Genomic DNA, 20,410 nt, shown 5'->3' on the forward strand with positions numbered 1-20,410 from the left:
TGCAAAGACCATGACACTGGAGATAACAAGAGAAAAAAAAAAAAAGAAATTGCCATTTCCCAGGATGAGAAAGGCAGCATTTGACCACACCAAGATCACAACTGTAGCCAACTAGTTCTCCAGGTGGAAGGAATGAGGTGCTCTGAAACAGATGAGCAAACTTAACTGTTCAAAAGTTGGGCCAAGGCTAGACAAGCTTCACAACTCTCCTAAACAAGCAAGGCCTGTCGCTTAGATTGGACTAACAAAAAAGCAAACAAAAGGCCTGATTACAGACCTCTCTAAAGATTATATTTGCAAGTAAAATGCAGTATCTGAAAATATAAGCAAGTACTTTCCCTGTCAGAGACTGATGACTGATCGTCCTTCCAACTCAATCAACATGCAGCATGGCTCTGCTCTGCACAAGGAAGGAGCCTGATTTGTAGCAGTGATCTGGACATTTTCAGTTCATTTCAGATAATGCTTTAAAGTCTAAATGTACCAGCGGCATACTGAATCTGACAACACTCTCAACAGGAGGTTTCCAAGACGTAGAACATATTTCACCTGAAGATAAAATGGGAGAAAAAAATACCAAAGAAATTGCTTTTCTAATAAAAAAAAAAAGACATTTTGTCTTTTCCAAGATGACAGCAATTTTGAAGCTCCAAAAACTATTATGAAATGTAGCAGTTCTCCAGTGGAACAAGACAAACTCCCACATCTCAGTCATCAGCATAAGAGGAAAACTGATTGACTTACACTACCATTAACATTGAAAACTAGTCTCCTCTATTGCTAAGCTTTAGCTGCATAATACTATTCTAAAAGCATATTACACTATAGGGGACAGCTTTTTTTTTTTTTTTTTTTTTTTAATGAAGAATGGGGGACCAAATCCCAAAGCCACTCAAAGACAGGAAGAGAGGTTGTACAAGAAGTCCAGACCAGAGCCTAAGAGGCCACACTTATGATTTCCCTTCCCTTTTTTTTTTTTTTTAAAAGCTAAACAGAGCAAGAGAGAAAGAACACAAATATGACAGGTCATTAAACAAATACTGAGTTGCAGGTAACAGCAGATTCAAATCTTCATATTACTCTTAGCTACCACCTTTCTTGTGCTGTGGACTACAGAGGGTGTTGGCTCTCCCAGCACTTGCAAGACACTGGTTGAAGGTCACTGATGTGGAGGGTGCCATAGGTGGGATGCAGAATGGCACAGATAATGGCAAAAGGAAGCAACGGATGGCCTTTTTCACAGGCTTTCATTTATCTTTTTTGCTGGTAGCTGGAGTTACAGCTTGCTTTGTTTTGCTTTTAGATGAAGCAATACATGAAAGGTTGTTATGCCCTCCCCCCTCCCCCCCCCAATGCACTGAAACCTATTTCAAGGTGTTCTGTAATTCAGTCAGTAGCCTCCATGAAGATACTCCATAAGGGTGTTTCATTTGGTAACTTTCTTCAAAAAATTCCTGCGGCCAGATGATTAGCAGCCCTGTGGGTCACTTTACCTCCCAACTGAGCTGCATCAGGTAGAAAATTCTGAAGAAAAATCTCAAAATTTGCTATGAGCATCTAATAAGCATGAGCTACTGCTGACCTTCAACTCTTTTTTTCGACTTTCAGATGTGATGTTTTTCTGATATAAAATTTGACACCTTTCTCATTTTACCAAGAAAAACAATTACCTGGACCAGTATGACATATTTTGCACAGATGAGTCTGAACAAGTTAAATATTTTAGAAAGATAATACCACTGCCACTACTACCACCGCTAACAACCTTTCTTTTTCTTTAATCACATTCACATCCCAACTTCAGGATGGGAGAGATGTCCTTGAAAATAAAGGCACTTCAAGGTAATATAGTACAATCTAATGAACTAATTGCTTTTCTTTTTTAGGCACACAATCTGTGGGCAAAGGGTGATCTAAAGCAAAATACACTGAAGTTTTCTGCCTGGGACATTAGCATTTTGCCACCAAGATTTTTTTTGTTTAGTTTTGGTGGCTTTTTTTTTTTTTTTTAAACAAACTCAGGGTGGGGGAGAAATCAAGCTAGGACCTGAAAAGCAAAAGCTCATTTATGCATTCTCAAACAGGACTTTCTGGCTAACTACAGTTAACAACAACATTTAAGAATTCCTGTTTGCTCAGATTCACCTTAAAGAAGCTATGAAGCGGAGCACATCAGAAGTCTTCACAGTTAAATACATAAATACAGATCATGATACTGAAATTTCACATTTTTCCTCTTTCTGGGGTTGATTGTTTCCCTACTACTAATCTACTTTTGTCTCTCCCATCTCCTCAGTTACCCCTGTTTAACCTTTTGGTCCTCATATGCCCCATCTCAACACTTCCTCTGGTTGGAATGTACAGAGGGGAAAAGACAAACTATTCAGTCTTTCTTGTCTGTTCCTGCTGACAATACATCTTTTTTCTTTTACAGATACAATACCTCTTCTTCTTCACATTGTGTGACTATTCTTTCTTCATATTACTATGATCATTCTATTTCATAACAAATCACAATGAAAAATCACCTGTATTTAGAAGGAAATAAACCTCCCATTCTAGACATGCAGTATTTGGTTATAAGTAATCAAAATAATTCAATAAGAGTTTAGAGAAGAGGAAAAAGTTACTAATTTTAAGAATTAAAGATTCATTTGATTGCTGCCATTCCAGCAGATTGCTTCAAGCAATAAATAGTCTTCAGAGGATGCCATTTACCAAGACAGCTGGGAGGACAAAAATAGATGCAACTAACCTACTCACATTGTATGTAAAACAGTTGTAACATGGAGAATGAGGGTAAGACAGCATATGTCAGTAGAGCTTTCTATTTCCACATACAGAGCAAGTGCGTATTTCTCTCAAAATACATTTTATAAAACACGTCTCTGGAGTGCACTAATCCATTTACACGGTATTACCTACCAAAAAAGTTATTTTTGTCTTCAACAACTGTTGTTTTAAAAATGTGTAACATCTGACCCTGTGCCATTGCAGCGACTCTGAATCCCGATGAAAGGATCGTATTAACTCTTGATATGTAACTTGCAGCATTAAAAGCAAAAAATATTTGTTGGACATTTCATTTTACTGAACAATTACTCAGATTTACAAACCCAGTGATTTTCCAGTTCAGAATTTTTAGAGAGAAATTAAAACATCCCAAACAGCCCATGCTGACAGCTCTTTGCTTGTAATTAATCTTAAACTTTTACAATTCAACAAAAGTTTCAATTGAAAAAAGATACAATACCTGAAGAAGGTCACTGAGGTCAAGTAACATGTCTGTGAAGAAGTCAAGGAATATACATGCCTGTTAAATATGAGTGTGTTTAATTTCATTAGCAACCCCAAAAAGGAAGAAATAAACCCAGGTTTAACTGTCAAAGAAACCAAATAAGGACTAGGTACTTGGATGCACCACTTCTGCTAACAGCCAGCATCCAGCTAACCATTCAACCCCCCAAGAAATCCTGCCAGCACCCACTGCATTTACTGCAGAACTTGCTTATGTGGAGCGATGGCCTCAAAGAACAAGCCAACACTTTGTGCAACTTACAATACTCACCATATTATGCAGCCCAAGAAAGACCCAATGATAACAAAAACCAATAACAGCAGCAAGATAGAATACTCTCAATACGCTTTATTTAAGAACGTAAAGCATCATCAGTCTCCTATGCCAGCTTAGGAGTCCAGAAAAAGATGGAAGAGCAAACTAAGAAAACGGCAATAAAAGTTTCTTTTGTCCTCTTCTATGAGGACCTGTCAAAGAGCTGGAAAGTGAAAGCCATTTTGACCAAGAGAAACAGCTGTTACCTTTGAGTTCTTACTCACTCCATCGTATCCTCTGCTGCTGCAAAAATATTAGGTCACTGTCTACTACTCATTATGGGCACACTTGGAACTCCTAATGGCTAACTACAAGCCAAAACCACTACAAATTTGCATTAGATTTTACTGAAAGTAAGCACACTTAAAATATACTGTCTTAACAATAAGTGAAAAAGAAAAAAACACCATTAAGCTTAAGGTGCAAAGGTACCCTTCTCACTGCTATCAAAGTAAGAAACATGCTGGATCCTATCAGCTACTCAGGTGTGGCTTACACATCGTAAAAGGGTTACAGTTTTACCATTAAAAGAAGTGTCAAAGTTAAGTGTGAGAGAAGGAGACAGAGAGAGGCAAAGAAGACGTGTACGTGGGGGTGTGTATGTGCGTTTCTGTATGTAACAATGTGTTATGAAATCCAGTATTAAAAACACACAGGGACATCAGTATAGTTTGGTACATCGTGGTAACGCAAGTATTAGCATATGTTGTTCTTAAAGTATTCCAGAGGAATATAGTACACGTTTCTCCTAAGTATTATCAGCCATGCAAGGAGAATAATTCAGATAACGTAATCAGTTTATACATAAACATTTGTCTCACTAAGAATTTTTATCCTTGAGCATTTCTATCCTTAGTTTGCATTTAAAATAATATGAATTTAGTACTCCAAATTTGTTACAAAATTCAATACATTATGTTAATATTATTTGGTGAAAGTTAATTTTAGCATTTAAAAAAAACACAGCATAGCTGGATATTTAATTAGCTGAAAACTCAGTATGTTGCTGAAAAAATCCAAAATCCCTTATAGATAATATTATACAAGACATTAAAGTAATCTTAAATTTTAACACAGTAAGGAAATTGCTAACAAAAACAATTTGTAAAATATAGAGCTTAGAAATTTACACAGAGCAAAACTGAATTCAACCCAACTTTTTGGTCAAAGTAATGAGAAAGGAGAAAATGGAAAGGCTTTAACAACGAAATTGCCAAGGAACCATACTTGTCAGCAACTCAAACAAACCTAGGAAGAAATCACTACACCAGTTTTATGCTTCAGAAATATTCTAGGTCTGAAAATGTTCCTAGCTCATTACTGACTTGAAGTGTCTGGTTACTCTATGCTCACCCTGAGATACCTTTACCACTGAGATAAACTAAAATTATCGCTCATATCCAATAGATTTTGTTACAATTTAGGAAAAAAAAAAGAAAAACCAAACAAAAACACCCAAAAAATCAAAAGAAAAGCAGCTCATAGGTTACTGAGGCACCAACATGCTGTCACTGGAGACAGAGCAGGAGACCGAGCGCATCAGTGCCAGAGGCTGATTCAGATCCTAGGTGAGCCAGAGAGCCACTTTTCTAACCTAGGCACTTCAGTTACAGTCATGAAATCTGTATACCAAAGTATTCTTCATCTTCCTCAAACTCTTAAAAACACTTTGGTGGAAGACCTAAACTTAGTAACGCATTACAAGTGCTCAGGCTTTATTACTGTAAGAAAAAAACAAATCCACCTTTTTGTCCAAGTACAGAGAAACAGAGAGCATTGCATACATTTATAATGACAAAATATTAGAGCTAAGAAGATGGGAAATTCACTTGCAGGGTTCAGGCAGCTCTGAAGCAATTTAGAGCTACACGATAGATGCTTTACCATACAGTTGCTTTGCTCCTTGGAGAAGTTAGTTCAAGTGTCCACTGAAATTGTAAGCAAAGGTCACAGTAAAAATGTGGCATTTCTGGATTTCATTTAAGGTAGCCTCCAGCAATCTCTCTCCCTGGTTAGATGTGTAGCTGCTACAGTGAAGCAAAAGCAAAAGCAAAGGGGAAATTTGAGTCATGCAGTAGCAACGGGTTGGCCTTTACTGTGAATATAGTGAGCACAATTATCAGCAGGAAATAGTTGTAAAAACAGGCAGTTGTTTTCAAACTTCTTTTCAAAGTTGGAACAGTTCAGGAGACCATACAACAACAGCTGAAAACAGCAGATAATACTTAATATGTATTCAAAAATTATACAATCATAAGATAAATGTTTTCTTTGAAGCTGAAAGAAAACAATGATATTTTTACATATGGAGACTGCTAGCACATGGAAAAGTTCTTAAAGGGATAGAAAGGTACTGATATTGCAGATATACACACACAAAATAGCAGGACATAAACACAAGGGGACTTAAGTTATAAATGCACCCAATTTAAAAAAAAGGAAAAGGGAAAAGCCTCAACAGTTTCAACTGTTTTTCCTTTGCTGTTCATTCTTTAAGCTAATTTCACCAAGGTATGCACTGTCCATCACTAGAAACTTTTAAATCGAAGTGAGATGAGTCTAAAGGCTTTCCTTCAAAAGATTTAATTCAAGGGAATCCTTTGACCAACATGATGCAAGAGGTCAGGCTGAGTGGCCAGAACGCTCCTTTTCTGCCTTTGCAATCTAGTAATCTGTGGATAATTGAGAGCTCCATGAATCACAGCAAGAGTGACCTCATTCTCAGCACCATAGGAAACCAGAGTTCATGATGAAATTAATAGTACCGGAAAGCTAAAACCCAAAATACCAAAACGAGCATGCATTTGTCCTTCAGATAGACCTACATTTTGCATATTCCAGCAATCCTGAAGTACTTACATGCAGCGAAATCCCCTTGGTTTTCAATATTAACATTTAGCAGGAGGCAAAACTGCCATTTGCCAAAGTTCTATACAGAGATGCAGGAATAAATTGTGGAAGATGCTTTTAAAATAACAATTATCATTTACAATAGAGTTGTTCCCCCTCCTAAAAAAAAATTTTAAAAACCTTTATTTTAGTGTCTGACAATCTACAATAATCAGGAAACCTTCAAACAGATTATTTCATGCTACTGTGTCAAAATTTTTCCACTATGTAGCCATGTCATATCTGGGAGGTACAGGCACATATGAGTAGCAGGAAGAAGACAGTCTAGTATTTATTTTAGTTAGTTAGTTTTCATAAGTTACCTTCAGAACTTATTTTTACAAGCTTACTACAAAATCAGCCATACAACAGAAAGAGGACTAATGCCAAGGAATCGTGACTGCAAGCCGCTCAGCAGAAATTTGACATCCGTAAGAGCCGTGCTGTCCACTAACGAAGCATTACCTTTTTTCAGTTGAAGCTAAAATGCTTTCTGTTTCTAACAAAAACTAAAACCAGATCCATTAAATATATAAAATATGTAAACACAAAGTCCCTCTCTGTACTCAACAAGAACAATTCAGTTGGCTGCAAAAGCAAAGCTTATGGGAAATCTGATTGAAAAGAAAAAAAAAATCTCTGGATATTAAAACAAATTTTTCTCAAGTTCTGAATGAAATGAAATATTTGCAACTGTGGTTCTGTATAAGCTACATAAGAGATGGGAACTTCCCAGAAGCACTTTTAGTAACAAACACATGGAGACAAAAGGGGCGGTGGACATAGAAGTGGAGTGATACCAGGGTGAAAAACTAGTGACTGCATTTGCCTGGCCCTGAACCCAGTTTTCCACCTTTCAGTTCAACACCCAATTCACAAACTTCCTTTCCCATATTTTCATACACAAAGTGATTTCTGATTATGACTTATCACGAATATCTCTGCTGCTTTACAAACCTTCACCATTTTAATTAGCAATTAATTAAAACTGACTGACAGCACTAATTGTTTACCTTAAACATTTCTCTTCCCAATGACACCGAATTAAAATGATTAGAAAATAACAACCAAAACCAATTCTTTTGTAGAAAACTCATTTCTGATAACTCTAATAAAAGCTTTGCCTTGAGGATGAAATCCTACAGAGCCAGTTTCCGAAGTTTCTTAAGTTTGCAATTTTGTGCAAAAAAGTCCACAGGGCACAGGCTGCATTCGAGTATACAAATAAAAACAGCATTTAATAAATCAAACTGGTAAGCACAAATGCCATTTTCATAAAAAGCTATGTTTATTTATGTGTAGATTAATGCATGAGCAAAAAAAAAAAAGAATTGTGTTTTGGTCTGTGGGGTTTTTGGCCTTCTTGCACAGAGCTGCACATCTGTATTTCGTAAAACTATATTTTTGTGTATTCTGTATTCTAAAATCCCCAACTTAAGGAGAAAAAGCAGTGCTGCACTCCTTCCCCAGGTAAATCAGGATGTTTCTCTAGCAGTACCCTTTCAGCACATGCAACGCCCCATCTTCATAGTTAAGACAAAGTTAACAGCAGTAATTCAGCATCAGACTGTTAAAAAAAGACAACAGCCATTTCGGGCTGCATCCAGACTGCCTGATTTCATGGCGTTACCTGAAGGGGTTAGAAGTGTAGCCTCCTGGCTCACCTAAGCTCTGAATTAGCCTCTGACACCAGTTCTCCCTTCCTCTATCTCCAGTGACTGTAGACAAAATCTAGGGCAACTGGGCTGCTGACTGGCGCCACAGCCGGTTAGACTGGATGGATCCAACGCCTGCGAGCTACATTAACCTTCAAACTCCCCAATGCACGTACAGTTCAGTCTTTACTAAATTAATGCTGTAGCTTTTCTTAATTGTCTTCAGAGTCATGCCCATTTACAGGAATATTTTCAAAAGGATGCCAGGCTAGCTGAATATACAGCGAGCGTTCAGCACTTTTGAAAACGCTGCCCTTAGAGAATATGGGCTTCAAAGGACTGGGGCTAGGCTGTATTCCTAGTGTTACTGAGTTCAAGTAAATAACTTGCTTTGTGGGATATTGCAAAGTATTTACATAGTCACATGTAAATTTATAATACAGCACAACACAATCAAAAAGTAAAAAAAAAAAAACAAACACATTTCTTTTCCCAAAATGCTTGTACAGTCAACTTCACAATTATTCAGGATATCAGATGGATAAAATATGCAAAGAATATCCATACTAAGCTACTGAGAGATAATCTAGTTAGTGTATTTACTTTGGGAAAAGAAAAAATTTAGGCATAGAATGAAAAAGTAATTATTAATTTAAAAGTTTTGAGAGACATGAGGTTAATCTTCAACCTGGATGATGTGACCATGTATGAACAACAGTTGGCTATATTCAAACAACAAAAAGTCTCCAAGCAAGAAAGACGGACCCCATCCCCTGAACAGTAAATTGAACAAGTGCTGGTGAGAGAAAACAAGAGAGGTTGCTAGGAGAAGCAAGGTTTAAGGAAGAACTTAAAAGAAGAGTGGGGCTGGCAGACAAGAATGGGAGAGAGGCACCGGGAAAGGAGCAAAGCTCAGGCTGCAACGGAAAAAGAAACAAGAGTAAATAGTAAAATCACTGCAGAAAACATCCTGTGTCTGAAAAGAGTTCAAACACATAAGCAGGTATGAAATTGCACAGTCCAAAAAGCTGCACAGGATGACCATTTGATAATGCAGTAGGCATAAAAAGAAAGCAGCTGGGAAGGAGGACACCAATAGTAAAGATTTAAGTAAATGTAAAGGAGTTCAGTTCTCTCTCTTTTCCCTGTGTACAAAGTCTGTAAATGTTATGACTCTTGTACCAACAGTGAAAGAAAAGTTTCACAGAACTCAGAGGTGCAGATTTGAAGAACTATTCTGAGATGACAATCGGGTATTCAGCACAGCAGCAACACACACATTTGGAAACATGAAGCAGCTGGCTGAGACAAAAAAGCGGCAGAAACTAGAAGCAGAGAAAAATCACTGCCTGCTCAGAGGCAGCAAAGGAAAACCAGCACTGTCATGAGCCTGACACTCTGCTTTTCAGAAAACTCTAAATGGAAGAGTTTGGAAAGATGCAAAAAAAAAAAAAACCAACAAAAAACCCAAACAAAACAGAATAATCTCAGCCAGCCTGCCCCAAACTAGCTTGATTCTGGCCCATTACCATCCCCTTCCCTGGGCTGCTATTTGTGCAGCAATGTGCCAAACCAGCCTAGGGAACTGTCAAATATTTTTTCTTTTCTCCCCGCCATCCCCGTCTTCAGCTGGATTAACTCCCCAGTTCACATGTAACTGCACAAACACCTGGGCTGACAGAAGGCAGGGGACGGACCGGGGGAGGACTGAGCAGGCAAGGGCAAAGCAAGAAGACTTCTTTCTGAAGCCGCGCCAGCTCACGCTGGCTTAAAGCATTCATCAAAACTGGAGCCTGAGACAATCTCTCAGTCACCCATCCCACCTTCTCAAATTTCTCTTTAAAGTAACACTGTTTGCCGAGTTCTCCCCAGCTTGCTCCAAAACACAAAGACCTACCTTATCTGAAAGAGACCTTAAAACAAATAAGGAGCAAAAGCCTGCAGAATAACTGCTTTACAGTAAACCAAAATCTTATAAAACTGATTACACCTTCCGTGTTTTAAGTACATACACAGTTCCTGTGCGAAAGTTTATCATAGTACTGCTCTGGTTTACCCACAGTAAACGCCCAGCTATACTTTTTGAAAAGTAGCATTACCATGCTCAATTAAACCAGAACAAAACCAAATTCTGTAGATATAGAATGTTTTACATTTTCCATGCTAGAAGCCAAGCGTTACATCTTTGCTTTCATACCCATACTGAGTCTAATGCACTGGTATTAAGTGCTCCTCGGAGAATTATCTCAACAGACCTTTGCTGGGATGGGAGCGCGGCAGCTGCTGTGCCCAGCACTGGGACATGGCAAAGTCTGCACAAGCTCAGATGCTGCTTTCCTGCCAGTATCAGTGAACTTGATTTATCCGTGCACCTGCATTATCTAACATCTTAGATGTAAAACAGTGCCACTCATTTAGGAGAAAATTTCTGACACTAGAGCCTTTGTTTTAGGAAAAAGTACAGCTTCAAAAAACTGAATTGCACCCCTGCCGTTCTGAGGCTGCCGACTCCTTTATGGCCTTCAGTGGGAAGTACAACAATCACATGTGTTAAGTTTCCCGTTCTCAAAGGCCTTTAAGAGAATCATATCAGCCCAATGACAGAATAAACCCTTCTGTATCAGATGCCTGTAGGCACATACCTGTGGAAACCTCTTTCGTTCATTGAGCTGGATACTTACTGCCATGCACCAAAGGGAGCCCTTGTATTCAGAAAGCAGGCAGTACAGGGATACCTTTCCCCCAATGGTGTATTCCTGTTGATCAGAAAACCTCACCTTGGCAGGCAGGAGAGCTCTCTGCATTCCCACTCTCCCTCACACCTCCAGCACTCCGTCAGAAAACACCAGGCCTAACAGCTCCATGGATGTGGCTGGCTCTCTCCTGAGGCGTGGACCGAGCAACACTCACGAACGCTACCAAACTGTTAATTACTAGTCTTGTAGTAACCAGAGCGTCTGATTAAAGGCATTACAGTAACTCACGATAACTTCCCCAATCACCTGTCTTTGTTACAGAACTTAAACGCAGCACGGAGCTGAAAACTGGGCGCTTAGGACTAGTTTATCAGCAGTGCTTGGAAGTCAGGACAACATGCCACTTTTACACTGGCTGAACTCCTCAAAGCAGTCTGGTTTAGTCATTTTCAATAAAATAGAAAAACATGGAGCTAAACTTATGCACCACATCAGTGGGTTAAAAAATCCTCAACCCATGCTTTCACTTTAAGAAATTACTACACTAAATATAAAATAGATTCTTACATGTTCACTGTAGCAGAAACCCACGTAACAGCACAGAGGTATACAGAATTTGATTTTTGTTAGAGTTACATTTTCTAAACTGGGCTTGCTTTATCGTTCATAAATAGCAGCTTATCCCAAGTGAGTTACTAATAAAGCATTTTACCAAATGTAGAATAATGCATCTTGCACAGGCTATGCCTTAGAGTACCACTGTAAGAGTGTGCAAGGGAGGTTTATTTAGCAGTATAGGAGCAGAAAACTCACGTTACCTCCTTGGAGAGTTACCCAGGTATCTTGGGATACGGTAACAGACAGAAGCAACTGAGTTAGCACTTTGAATTTACCAACCTGTGGACAAGACGCAATATGCAACCATGTCTTCACTTCTACTTCACAGCAATGCACAAAGGAGAGGCTACCTTAAGCTGTCACCAGCAGGGTGAGGAGATACCTTCACTTCCTGAGAGCCCAACTGAACAGGGCTCAAGAAGAACTAAAAAAAAGAAAGTTAACTGAAATAGCTTTTCTAACTTTAAAAATATCAAATACCAATTTTAAATACCTTTCAGGGCTAGAGACAAGTGACGCATCATACTTGGAAACAGATGCAATTCTCAACATGACACGTTTCCCTTCAAGAATATAATATACTGGATTTTAAATTTAAAACAAATTTATATCTTGAGAAATTGCCCCTAGAAAAAGATTAAATTTGGTCCTTGAACAAGTATAATACAGCAGGTGAAGGGAAGAGTTTATATGTCAGGGAAGAAAGACTACATATCTGAGATTTTAAGGTAGCTAACTTTTCAGAGAGTTCAATTAGATCATCTCAAAGATTGATTCTCATATTGAGCTGGGAAAACACAGTTACAGGCATTTGATACACTTCGTATTTTATTTACACAAAAGGGTGCAAAATAAATGCTTCCCATTTGGAATCAGTTTTTCCCAAAAAATTGAAAGGCATAGCCCAGAGGGACTCTAGGCTGTGCCTCAAGACACCGAGTTTCTGTTTCCATTTTTGCCCCTGCCCCACAGAAAAATCATCCCTCTTTATCACGTTTTTATAATGAAGACAACAGTTTCCCCTTCCTTCATAAAATGCTCTGAAATCTTCTGATTATCCTACTATTATAATACACATTTTGACTCTGGGGTTCCCAAGTCTCTCCAAAAGTTCAGAGAAACAAGCTTTCATATATATATTTCAGTTATAATCTCCTAGTAGGTAACTAACTTTATGGTCAACAAATATTTTTCAGACCCTCTCCCTGCCTTTGAAAGGCCCAAGCTGCATCTTGTCTTAATGCAACATCCTGATCTAACGACTGGGTTTATGATATGCAAATCAACATAAAAATTTGTCCCCCTATCCAAAACATGCAAAAAGGGCTTAAGAGCTAAGTGACATCCTGAGCTCCTTATAATAAAAGGAGATGCAATGCCTATCACAGATTCAGTCCTTTAAGTACGCCAGTCCTAATTTTCATGCCTCTATTATCCAAAACACATAGCTAAGAAGCTCCTATAATAACTTTAAAGTCCTTTATTCAGTTTAGTATTTAATTCGATTTTGCACCAATTTGCTCTAAAATCACTTTATAAATACACATATCAATTCTCAGTGTTAAAAAAAGATAAAGCAAGTGTCAACTCCTTGTTTACTCGTTATTCATCTTTATGAAGGGATCCTTAAGGAGCAAAAGGAAAACTCTTTATTGGGGCAAGGAGTGTGGGGGGAGAGGAGGGTAGAAAGGGGCCAGAATACACATACTAGTATCCTACTGAAAACTGAGGTCTTCAGTAAGCAATCTGCTGCAATTCTCTATTTGTCACGGGTACTGCAATTCTGTTGGCATTACTGTCAATATTTACTTCACTTAAGTAGGAACTCCCAATGCATCGCAAGACAACATTGCACAGCATCAGCTAGTGAACACACTGAAGTTAATTTACTTGCAATGGCATTTCTCACATTCTTAAAAGTTAACGACCTTCATTAAATGGTTTTAATCAAGATGGAAAATGAGGAATATTTTCCTGAAGTGTCATTTTAAACTTTTATCCCTGTATTATCTTCTTTTGAATGCTGTGGCAGTGGCAAGCACTTATCTTGTGTCTCTCTCACAGACTGCTCTTTCATTATCAGTTTTTAAGAAGCTGTAAACTTATCTCAGCTGCTGGAATTCTTCACAAGAGAAAAAAAAATCAGTAACGATGTACATATCATCTGCCTCTGGGAAAATCAAAACTGCCAGTGATATGCTGGGAAAGATCCCCCTAGACTCCTTTCACACAGTCTTGCAGTAGTTTTATTGTAACCAAGCAGTGCAATTTCAAATAATATTCTACAGCACGCTGACGGCAAGCTCCTAAAATACAGCTCTGCTCTGAACAACAACTGAGAATGCTATTGTGGGTCTCGTGTTTACAGCTGCTCCCCGATTGTGTCATATTTGCAAAGCTTTCAATAAAAATTATAACTTTTTTTCCCCACTGCTGAGACTTGCAAATCCAGCCTAGGATTTTGATAACAAGCTCAGTACAACACCAGAGGTAATGAGCCTGCAGAACTTGCTCCTCTTCACAATTTCAGCTAAAAATTCCAAGTGTTTTAGCCAACATACTTGGAAAAGTATATTCCAAGGCCTCAGCAAAATTTAATAGGAGAGTAATATGCAGAACAGGACTCCTACATTGTGGGAGGCAGCATACTACTGTGTGAAGTATAGATGCCCATGGGACACAAACATATCTACATCAAATTACTGCCCTGATGAGCAAGCCATTTTGCTTCCCTTCTGTGCCTCAGTTTCTTCAACCAGAAGATGGGGATTATAATACTGACCTTCTCCATAAAGCGATATCAATTCTACTGACCTTCTCCGTAAAATGATATCAATTCTACGCCTCCATCACCAGGATCCTCAGCTAGGAGGGAGCAAACTGGAGTTACAGTCCTGCTGCCGCAACTGTTTACATATTAGGTCATTATATTCATATATAATAAATACATTAGTAAAAAAAATAAACACACAGAAAGAACCTGAGAGAAGGAAGCTGAACTAGGTATACACCCTCTCAAAGCCTGGCTATTCACCTACAAAAGCTTCTACTTGTTTGCTCTTCTCCTGGCCCCACAATTCTTGCATTTCAGATGACACAGCGACAACAGCTTCAAAAGGAGAACAGGCAGGGCTCGACCCCGACTACCCTCTCAGCTTTTAACTCCCCTTACAGAAGCAAATCTGGGTTTTCCGCAAGTCAGGAAGAGGCTTTAGTCACCAGCCCAAAAAAAAATAAAATCAATGGGTGCCTGTCATTGTGTCACCCATCAGAAGACAGATCAGTCTGGACTCTGAGCAAAGAGAAATTCTCCATACATAGCACAAGTCAAACACTTAAACTGCGGAGTGGAAAGACAGTTCAGCTGCACCCATGAGAAAAGTGTCACCTACCCATCCCTTTTACATGGCACCCTAACCGACACAGGCTCAGGGGAAACTGGCACTGTGGTGGATGCTGCTTACCTTGACTTCAGCAAAGCTGAAGACGTGGTCTGCCATGGTGTTCTTAAAGCCAAATTGTTGAGACATTGTGGTTTGGCTAGCTGGCCTACAAGGCAAGCATAAAATTGGCTGGACTGCCGAGCTTGAAAGGCTGTGATTAACAGTACAAAGTCCAACTAGCAGACAGGTACTACAGGGATCCCTCGGGGGCAACGCTGTCTCGATTAGCACTGAGACAGCAAGGCAGAAGGCACCCGAGGCAAGCATGCAGATGGCACCAAGCTGGGGGAGCAGTCAATACATCAGAAGGTGGGGCTGCCATTCAGAGGGATCTTAGCAAGTTGGAGAACTGGGCTGACAGGAGCTGCATTTGTCTTTGAACTTCTTAAAGTCTCGCGCCCCAGACAGAATAAGCCCTTGCAACAGTACAGGCTGGGACTGACCAGCTAAGGAACAGCTTGCACAAAAGGAGCTGAAGGTCCCCATGGACAAGTTGAGCAGGAGTCAGCAGCATGCTCTTGCATCGAGAAAGGCCAAACACATACTGAGTTGTATTAGCAAAAAAGTGTAGCCAACAACCAAGGGAAGTGGTTATTCCCCTCTACTCAGTACCTGTGAGGCTGCATCTGGAGAGCCATGTTCAGGTCTAGGTTCTTATGTACAGCTTCTGTGCTCTGAAGTGACTACAGTGGAGGGCCCCTGACACAGCTGAGGGGCTGGAGCATGTGATACATGAGGAAAAGATGAGAGAGATGAGCTTGTTCAGCCCAGAGAAGAGAAGGCATTAGGGGATATCTAATGCTGTCTTAACTAGCTAGTGAGGGGGGTATAGAGAATATGGAGCCAAATTCTTCTCAGACACACATAGACAGAACGAAAGACAACAGATGCAAGTTGCAGCATGAGAAAAATCTGATTAGATATTAGGAAAAAAAAAAATCTTTCCCATGAAGGTAGTAAAAGATTGCAATAGGGTACCCAGAGAGAGTATGGCATGTCTACTGCTAGAAACAACCAACGCTCAACCAGAGTATGGCTTTAGCAATCTACTGAGGACATAAGCAGGGAATTGCAGAGCTGACTTCCAGAGGCCCCTTCCAATCTAAATTATTCTACAGCCCTACGTAGGACACAGGCTTTCTGGGCTGTCTCCTCTGTATATAGACAATATATCTGAAGGTGATGAAATAAATATTTCCCTGTATGTACCACACCTTCCCTGCCTCCTGGAGAGCTGATGGAAAGTGCTCTGCATTCTCTTTCCTCCCATCCTAGAACCTGGCAGTAGGAAGGACTGTTGTGATGAAACATTTCTATCAAGCTACGTTTTTTCCAGCTTTTTTTTTTTGATGCTGTTCTCATGTTCTGGATACTACCTCTCAGCGAGTATTCTTGGCTCCTGATTGTGCTCCCAACTTCTCCAGTTGCAACAGGAGGAAAGTGACCAGTTTACAGCTCTGCTGGGAGGGCTGCCAACATTATCAGCAAAAACCAAGGACTGGAACGTTCTCTTGTTTCATCATTAAATGACTGAGAAACAGCTGAGACACTGAAGCCACCAGTTCAAAGCCTGAGGAATGAGTACAGCAGCAATCAATACTTGAGTTGCTTTCCTCTGCCACAGTAAGAGCTTAGAGTCTAGGTGGAAAATAATAAATACTAAACTGAAAGTTGGCAAATATATTTTTCAACTGGAAAACCATAATCTGAATATGTGCTGGAAATAATTATTATTGGCAATGAACTGGGTCCTCCAGATGTGACAAGAATGCAGTGATCTGGGAGTCCCTCAGAGACAGCAGCACAGATGCAGTCCATCTGTTGCATTCTCTAGAAGACTGATCCTTTAAGGACCAGAAATTGTCATATAGAAAAGAAAATTCAACTTAGATTCTGTAGAAGTTAACAGCACTCATGTGGGAAAACCAAAAACTTTCAACTCCAGATGAGCTTTCTCTGAATTCAGGCACCAACTGAGAGGTGCAGCAGCTGAAACCTCCAGATGTTTCTTTAAAAGAAGACTTCTTCAGTAATGACTTAATTATTTTACATTTCTTTCCTCATTTCCCTGGAGATTAAGGATGGTCCACTGGTGATTTCAATGGCAAATTTCAAAAGAAATATTCTCAATTCAGACAGCCCAGCTCTTTTGCCCAACAGGAAAAGTCACAGAAAACCATCTATAATCTCACAACCTTTGGAGCTGAATAGGCAGAACTTCATTACGCTGAAGCCAGGGTTTCATTGGGGGGGGGGGGGGGGGGGGGGGGGAATAGTGTATTTTTAATGCAAGTTAGCTAGAAGGAACAAAATCTTTGCAAAGCAAGGACACAGCAGTGCTCTCTCAGAAACTAGCAAGTGCAGGTAACCTCTCAAATTTTCTGCAGTCTAACTTGAAACACCAACTTTTTGTTTGTCCTAGAATTGTGCCACACATTACGGTACCTGAAATGACAATAACAACTTTTTGTTTCCCCTTGGAGACCGCAAGGCCAAAAGGCTCTCTACAATCACAATAAAAAGTTAAAAGGACCAATTATAGAAGGAAAAACACTGTAAAACAGATAAGGTGAGAAATTCTCCTGACAATAAGATAGAGGCAATGTTTGGAGTTCTGGTTTTTATGTAATAAAGACTTTCACATTTCAGTTAGCATGTCATGTTGCTGAATATCTATTTTTACTGCACAATTTTCTCTTCATATTAAAAAGATTATAGCATATTATAAGTTAGACACAATTTTTTGTCCACACTAAAAGGATTTTTTCAGTCTATGTATTTCCCCTCTTTCAAAATTTGCTTTCCATCATGAGTAGTTCATATATGATAAAATATATTGTTCACCATTCCTCCCTGCTTACCAATACAAAAGGAATCTGAAGAGCACTCTGATTTCTGCTCCCTGTCAGGGCATAAGCTAAGACTTTACTTTTGGCAGCTTCCTTCATTGAAGAAACAGTTATACATCTCCATTTAAAAATACTCATTAGCAAATCTCATAGCACTTTACCAACACATGCAGTCAAAACATCACTGAGACTACTGTGTTTCTCCCAAACTGGAAGGATGTTGAAAACTTAAATGATTCACTTACAGCTGATCTAAAGATGAGAGCCCTGCAATTTATGTTTTATTGTCAAATGTTTAAAGGATTAAATAAAATACACAATACACAAGCTTCAAAGAACACGTTATCTTCAACATCTTATTTCCAATTAGCAAGTCAAAATAAAGAAGGCATGGGGAACATTTGGCTTCAAAAGCAGAGCTCTGGAAGAAATCAAGATTTTCGTTGTTTTGGGTCTCATTTAAGGCTGCTATTTTCCCAAACTGCTGAAATTGGATAAGATGGAAAGATTATTCTCTCTCTCAAAGGGGAGAAAATAGCAGACATACCACCATGTGATTGAGTATTACATCATTCGCACTTACAATATGAGCCAGTCTAGCAGTTAAACTTAAAAGACATTTTCTTTTGCCTTCGAGGAAGGACATGGACTTGCCATAAAGGCAGGCTAACAGGGAAAAGGTTAGAAAAGGCTCAGCTCACAATTTTACTTGGCATGAGATTACAAAATGCTAGAAGTCTTACATTGAGAAGCATTTTCCACATGAAGTTTGTGTATGAAGACTATGTCATGCAAACAAAATCCTAGCAACAAACATCTGAAGAAATAAGACAGCTCTTGAGAAGTACTTTTACCAATTTTTAAAAGGCTTATACTTTATTAGGGTGTAAAAAAAATCATTTGCAAGACCGCTTTCAAGATATGAGGACAGGCCAGGTTTGAGAATGAATCCTGTTTTTCTAGAACAAATTTGAAAGGTAATATTGTTTCTCTGATATACTTTCACTTTGTTCTTACAACATCAAAAAGCGCAAGACAAAAAGCTGCATAAGACATAAGAATGCGATGAAAGTGGACACAGTTTTAGAAGATCTCAAGCTAAAATAATATTTGCAGATAGCAAGCACAGAAGTGCTTACAGGTCTCAACGCGCTGGCTTTTAATCACCCTATTTTGCATTACTGATCTTAAACTATTTAATAATACAAATTTGTCTTCTAAGGCATCATTCTTACTGCATTAAAATGCAAATACACAATCTTCAAAATGATTTTAATGAAGGAGAGCATTTAATTTTCTAATTGACTTCTAAAGCATTAAAATGCAGAAGACATTAGTGATGGCTACAACCTGGAATATTTTTCAGTGACCAGATCAAAAATATTGACCATAATCGATCATGTTTGCTACCAGGATTTATTTAAATAAAACATCAGGTAACCTTTTTTTTTTCCCCTTTTCTTAAGGGGGGTGGGCGCGCAGGGGAGGAAGGGGAAGCGTCTCCTCCACATCCCACACCACATCCAGCATATCCTCTGACAAAAGCAAGAATGTGCTACACAATGACCGGCTGTACCACACTGTTTTTTATTTAGCTGGTGTTTGCAACATATTAGCTCCCATCAGATCAAAACACCACACAGTTATAATGCTGGTTTTGCTGACATAAGCACCAAAATTCAGATGCAGAGATAAACTTCTGAATTAAGCAGAACGCCCACCTAATCATTTCCTCTTTTAAACAAGCTTTAAGACAACTGTTAAATATTTACTTTCACAAGCATGCAGGGATCGCTGAAGGTCAAAGACATCAGAGGTGTGATCCCCTTCCTTATCGTCTCTCCTTTGTATTTATTTCACTGGAAGGAGGCCTCTCTGCCATCACATTTCCCTCCCCTCATCCATCACCTAGAACTCGTCCTGCCTTCGTTCCCCTCATTAGTTCCCATGTCTCTGCCACCACGTTTCAAAGCATCAGCCCCTCTCAGCGCTGCTGGTAAGCGAGGGCTGCCCCTCATATTTTTACCCCAGTATTACTGATGCCTTCTTAGCTCTCCTGTTCCCTGCTTCTCTTTCTTTCCTTGTTTTACCACAAGAACGTCTCATCAGTTCAGAAACCCCAAACTGGAACATAATTGCTAAGAGAACAGACCACGCAATGAATTTTATTAATTATTTTTATGCACGCAATAACAGACCACTATTACATGCATTAAAAATCCGGTTCAGATGCTCCTGCTGCAAGTATTTCTGCGTTACGCAAGGCCTGACATGGCGACACAGCACCGGACTGCAAAACGATAAACACTTCTTCTGCCTGCCCATGATGGAATTCAAGCCCACAGCAACAAAGGGTTCAGCGAACCTAATCCAGAAGCCTACGGAGCAAAGCCTGTCCCTTCCCTTCAAAGAGGAACCACAACGACTAGTTTTGTCCCAACACAGAAAGGTACGATGGGCAAGGGCACAGGACCTCCAAAATTAAAACAATCCAGGTGCAACAGCTCTACTGAGTGCAAACGCCATGGTTTTCAGCAGTCACACCCATCGGTGTGCTTTGAGAAAGAACTGCCTGGACTTGAAATACTCTGGTCTCTAGAGCAAAAAAGTATTTCTGCAGTCAAATTTCCAAAGAGGATTATTATGA

At 39.3% G+C, this 20,410-nt stretch overlaps 1 protein-coding gene across 12 annotated transcripts in view; it reads right to left on the reverse strand.

Annotated features, from left to right (window-relative positions):
• BRF1 (BRF1 general transcription factor IIIB subunit) overlaps positions 1-20,410 on the reverse strand; it is a 176,120-nt gene that overhangs the window by 103,023 nt on the left and 52,687 nt on the right. For 11 of the 12 annotated variants that reach the window (XM_087747900.1, XM_087747912.1, XM_087747908.1 and 8 more), the window contains one exon: positions 3,254-3,285. In XM_087747900.1, coding sequence (XP_087604026.1) covers positions 3,254-3,285 — 32 coding nt within the window. Of the gene's footprint in view, positions 1-3,253; positions 3,314-20,410 lie in introns of all 12 variants that reach the window. The other variant, XM_087747911.1, reaches the window with a different exon arrangement.

The sequence above is a fragment of the Nipponia nippon genome, unplaced genomic scaffold (genome assembly GCF_047370975.1).
Source record: "Nipponia nippon isolate SJK-2023a ecotype South Korea unplaced genomic scaffold, ASM4737097v1 scaffold_11, whole genome shotgun sequence".
In the NCBI taxonomy this organism is placed as follows: Eukaryota; Metazoa; Chordata; class Aves; order Pelecaniformes; family Threskiornithidae; genus Nipponia; species Nipponia nippon.